The 5,397-nt window shown below is 42.9% G+C and overlaps 1 protein-coding gene across 1 annotated transcript in view; it reads right to left on the bottom strand.

Annotated features, from left to right (window-relative positions):
• The window catches only part of MCTP2 (multiple C2 domains, transmembrane 2), a gene marked incomplete at its 5' end in the record, with an annotated part of 84,082 nt that overhangs the window by 69,421 nt on the left and 9,264 nt on the right, over nucleotides 1-5,397 (bottom strand). The window contains 2 exons of the mRNA XM_010136411.1: nucleotides 56-186; nucleotides 2,018-2,182. Coding sequence (XP_010134713.1) covers nucleotides 56-186; nucleotides 2,018-2,182 — 296 coding nt within the window. The remainder of the gene's footprint in view (nucleotides 1-55; nucleotides 187-2,017; nucleotides 2,183-5,397) is intronic.

Here is a 5,397-nt window from a genome sequence, read left to right as displayed (position 1 = left end):
TGACCCCCCCTGGCCTCCCCCCCCCCCCCAAAAAACCTGAAAAATATCCACTTACATTCCCAAAAGCTCCTCATGCTTTTTGTTATCCTTTCTCCAGACCTCAATGTCCAACATATCCTTCCTGTCAGAGAAGTAGTGAAAATCAAACTGTTCCCTCCACTGAGGATTTGCACTCTTACACAGTGTCTAGAAAACATGCAGTTATAGTATTTACTTTTCTTAAACGGTACTTATTTCCACAGTAAAGCACATATCAATTCTTCTACAAGAACAAGGCCAGATGTTAGGGGATCAAGTATTAAGGTTGTTCCAACCAAAGCTCCCCAGTTCCTCACGTACAGCCTTCATCTTTCTTAAAAACTTTCTTCTCTCCTAGTAACAACAAACAGGCAAGTGTGGCGTGAATGAATGGCCAGAGAAAACCTGAAACGCAAGGTGGATCCACCAGCTCTACTTTCATTTCACTATGGTCACCATTCAACATCACACACTGGAAGAAATCAAGAATAAACCTTTTGAGGACGATCACTTGAGAACAAGTTTGAATGAATTAAGGAACTCAAACCAGCAGTTTTTACCCTTCTGTGTTAAAATACAGGCAATGAAGCAGCCTTGAAATCATTAACATCCAGTTAATTTGATATCTATAAATTGTCCCTCTGAGTTCAGTGAGATTGTTCACGTGTTCAGGTTACCTCAAGTATTCACTGGATTGAGATCTAAATCATTTGCAATTCATATCACAGTACACTACCCACCACCAACAGCAGCATGGCCACCACGAGAACAGGAGACAGGATTAGCTGGACCATGACTGCGATCCCTCCCACCCTGCCTGCTTTCCTGGACCACGAGCTGGTACTTCATAAGCTGGATCAGCTCCAGGAAAGAAGGTGAAGTACTGCAAATTCAAAGTCTTATTAGGATGTCAAAGCAGCAGTCCCCAACTTTTGCTGGATCCCAGACATAAATACTAAGCAATTAACTCACTGCAGACAACATTGTACTTGACTCCCCATTTTAAACGTTTTAATTTTCTATGACTGCAGAGAGTGCAGCCTTGCAGATTCATGACACAGGCTATGGACCATTAAAGAGAAACATAAAAAGAGATCTTAACTGGAATAACATGTCTTTATTCTAGAATAACTAACCCATTTGTTATTTTTCAAAGCTGCTTTTCTAAATAAAAACAGTCTATCATGACCTTGGTTTGAGGCCTGATGCGGGGGACAAAGTCCAGGTTTCAGATGTGCCTACATCTAAACATTATGTTCAGTGAACTTGTTCTGTACATTTTGTACAGGAGGGGGTTTGTTTCCTCCTCCTCCTCCCTCTACAATTCCAGTTCTCAACATGTAGAGCTCTTGCTTTCTCAACATTATATTACTTTAATTATAGCCCCACTCCTTACAGACTTTGGAGAGGAAATATATATCTTTCGGAATCCCATTCATTTCTTGGATTCCCATGACACAGCACCGGATACAAGTAAACACAGCCTAGGAGAACACGAATTCAAATCAAATCCATAGAATATTCTGTGTTTGGCTTGGTTGGGTTTTTTTCCTGCTACAGGTAACATTTTTGAAGAAAGGTGCTTTAAAAAATAAAAATATTGCCCTTCACTGGGAACTATTTCAGGTCTGCTTTTCCAGCACGCCTGACATTGCAAACCTAACTTCTGTATTGGCATAGAACAAAACACATGTGTGATGCATGTAGCTTTATTTCATTTCATATTAATGTCAAACATTCATCAACATGATGAATATCTAAAATGCGCAAAACCAGATACAGATGCTATTCCTAACTTTCTATTTCTGTATTGCCATGTAAAAAAAAAAACCCAAACATTTTACTAATATGTTAATGTCCCTGATCTGGTCTCCTGGTTTTGATCCCACTTGTATAAAAGAGATCCAAGAATAGTTCCATCTGAGGTAGCAACATCAGCAACTAAAACACCAAGTATCTCACTGGCTTCAGTAAACTTCGGGAAATCCTTAATACTTACCTTACTCTTGTATCTTTGATCTCCCAGTTTGAGGAGAACAAAAATCTCTGCCAAGCCCCCTCCGGGGATGTTCTTCCCCTCCAAGAGCGTGACCGTCACCAGCCCATTCCACAACTGGTTCTTGCGCAAAGAGTCAGAGAGTCGCACGCTCCGCATGAAACTCGACTGAAAAGCAAGTCAGGGACATAAAACATTTATACACCAAAACTGACTGTGGTATGAAAGTACCATGATCCCGTAGGAGCAAACAGGGAACGGAAGGCAGTAGCGTGATACGGATTTTCTGCCTGTACTGCACTACAGTTGGCCCCAAGAAGGGATGGGACTCAGCATCAGCGCAAAATCATCAGGATTAGCTTAAATCACCAGAGAAGCCGCCTTCAGCTAACATGGTCGAGCTTCAGCAAGAGCAGACCTGGAGCGTTGAGAGCAGTCTGTTACCTTGCCTCAGAGAAAGACATAGAAGAGCGATGGAGAGGAGAGAAACTAAAGAAAACTCAAATGTCTCCAGCTATGTCCATAAAAAGCGAGTCTGTCCTTCCCAGGGAGAGAGCCCACAATCATAACATCTATGGCCAGGTGAAAGCCTGAACACACATCTTCCACCTCCTCAATCCCTCAACCGCCTGTCACCCGCGCTAGCTCTTCACCTGCTGCCTTTGCAGCTCCTGCTTCCAGAAACCGAGCTCACGAATCAAAAATACTGATGCCTGCTGAAAAAACAATGACACCCCCAGGCTCTTTAGCTGGAGTTATGGTTACCTGGCAGCCACATTTGTTACCGCCGCAGCTTCATCCTACATAGCATGGCTGCACTAACAGTTTGCTAACTGGCAATATTTTATTGGACAGGGGATGATTAAATAGGCCTTTATTTGGGGGGAGTGAGCTGGAAACATTAAAACTCAAGGCTACGCTTTTCTTCTTGCAGTAAAAATCCTGCCGTATTTTATTCTCGTGAAGCAACTTTTAGCTTGCCACACGCTGGAGCTTCAATCATGTCATATACAGGTGGGAGCGAGACGGAGGAGAAGATTTCACAAGTCACTTTAAAACAGGACGTGTTAGCTTTAAAAGCAAGTAAGAAAAGTTGTTGCTAAATAAAACGATTGCAAAAGTACCTGATGTCTGAAGATTACTTTTTATGGATCAATTACCCAGCAACAAAATTCTTAAATCATGGGTGGTGAACTCACAAATTCTTTTACTTGTTTTTTACTGGTTAAAATACCCAACTCTTTGAATCCCACAGGCATATTAATACACTTCTATTTAAACACCCCATTTGGCTTTCCTGGCACACTGGTTAAAAATTCCTACCTTTAAAAAGAAAACGAGATTTTGATTCATAAATCCAGCTGCAATGTAATTTCTTTTTTCTTTTTTTTTTTTTGTTAAAGTTCGTCTTTTGGGCCAAAAAGCTAAAGCATGACTGTTCCCATGGACATACTTCAAAGTCCCGGCAGATATATTCCTCCCTAAACACTGCAACTATTTCAAAATCCTTTTTATAAAAAAGGGAGTAATGTCCACAAGGGATCAAAGGGCATTCTACAGTCTGGCAATCGCCTTAGAAAAATGGCAGTGCTTCCATGAAATATGCCCTAAAATAATTTTGCAGCTTGGTATGTCCTAATTTCGAATTGGATGTTTATCTTGGAAAGGCTTCTATCTAACTTGTCCATAAAACAGCTCCACTTAGCTCTATGCGCCCTGTGAAAATGGAATCCAAAGCTGGCTATTAAAGGGGCCTGGAGATTGCTTCCATATGGCGTAACAGCATGGGAGTGGAGGGCTACGGCCTACAGCAGGCGCTGCTTGGCTGGAGCTCCACATCTATCCATGGACACTCGTTGCATTACACCATAACATCTGGATTATTGCTTGTAATGTCCCTGGGAAATATCCACTTCCCATCAAAGCCTTTATCTATCTCGGTTGTACTTTGAACATTTTAGTATTTAACATAGTCATGTTTGATGTGATGTACTTGCTTTAGGAGCGAGGGTTTTCCCTCCCCGGCTCCTTGCTCAGAAGAGGAAGAGGTATTTGATGTTAGTTCACCAAAAAAAAAAAACCAAAAACAAAAAAACACAGATGAAGTTTATTATCCGCATTACAACTTCTTTAAAAAAAACACAAAGCATCCAGTGCTCTTCAAGGCTTCCAGGCTGAACACAACAGACAGTTGTTATCAGTCAGATTTCAAATCAAATTGGGATTCTTTTCATTTTTTAACCCGGATGGTATTTTAGGGAGTCACTGAGCTTTGGGGGCCTTCCTGCCCAAGTTCTGTAGCATACATAACCCCACCCTTTCAGTCTCTGACTCGGTAGTTCAAAGGACTTTGGGGAGGAACTCCAACCAGCCTGCATTCCACATGGTGCTGGGAAAAAGCAGCACCTGCCGCCCGGTATTACTAGAGCATATTGCAATGCATCAACTCTGACCTTCCAAAACAGGTGGCCCCTAGAAAAGAGCTTTCTGCACCCCCTTTCCGGATGGCTGTGCAGCTGCAAAAGCACTCTGTGCTCATCTCCAAAGAGGGGTATGTTGGTCTCCAGCTAACAGGACCTGGATGCTTTTCAGAGGAGATCTACCATCATTTTAGAGCATTTCACTGGATGGAGAAGCCAAGAAGTTTGCTGGTTTAGGGCATAGTGCTGATGCGCAGCACCTCAACACAGGCTTGATGACTGCAGTCTGCTTCCCACCTCCTCCAGCCCTGCCACCTCTGTATGCTCTGTAGCTACCCCTCCACCTTCTCCAGGTATTTGGCAGGCTGTTCCTCTGACCACCCTAATGGAAATCCCAGCCAAACAGGCAGCATCTCAGGTTCCACTCAGTTTCTGGAAGGAAGCACGTCTGGGGAAAGCCAGATGTGTGGCAGATCCATGGACCTGGACCATGAGTCAACTTTAGTGTTGCCCGGGGAAGCCTGTGCTATAGAAAATGCCTCCCAGGTGACAAGAAAATGATATTGCATTATTTATTTTAAAAGTCTTACCCCCGCTCTGATACTCTGCACCTTCTTGTTTCAAACTGATTTACACAGAGTTAATTGACTAAACTTCACGGCCTCCCTCTGAGCTGGCAAAACTATTACAAAGCAGAGAGAAGTGCAGCTATTAGTACCACAAAGTTACTCAGAGGCAAAACGAGCCCTGAAAAAAAAACATTCCAAACACCTTCCTTCCCTCCAACCATCACTACACTAACCTGCCTTCACAAGGAGACCAGAAAAATTGAAGACCCTGATGTAACTACTTAATCAGCAACGATTTAGAAGTGTTTTTATCTATCCAGCTCTTTCCTTTCCCCTTTACCTCCCAGACTGCGGACGCCTCCGCACTTGGGTACTTCAGCTCCTCCTGCTGCTG

This window comes from Buceros rhinoceros, unplaced genomic scaffold (genome assembly GCF_000710305.1).
Source record: "Buceros rhinoceros silvestris isolate BGI_N320 unplaced genomic scaffold, ASM71030v1 scaffold13885, whole genome shotgun sequence".
Lineage (NCBI taxonomy): Eukaryota > Metazoa > Chordata > Aves > Bucerotiformes > Bucerotidae > Buceros > Buceros rhinoceros.
This window is presented reverse-complemented; position numbering and strand designations above follow the sequence as displayed.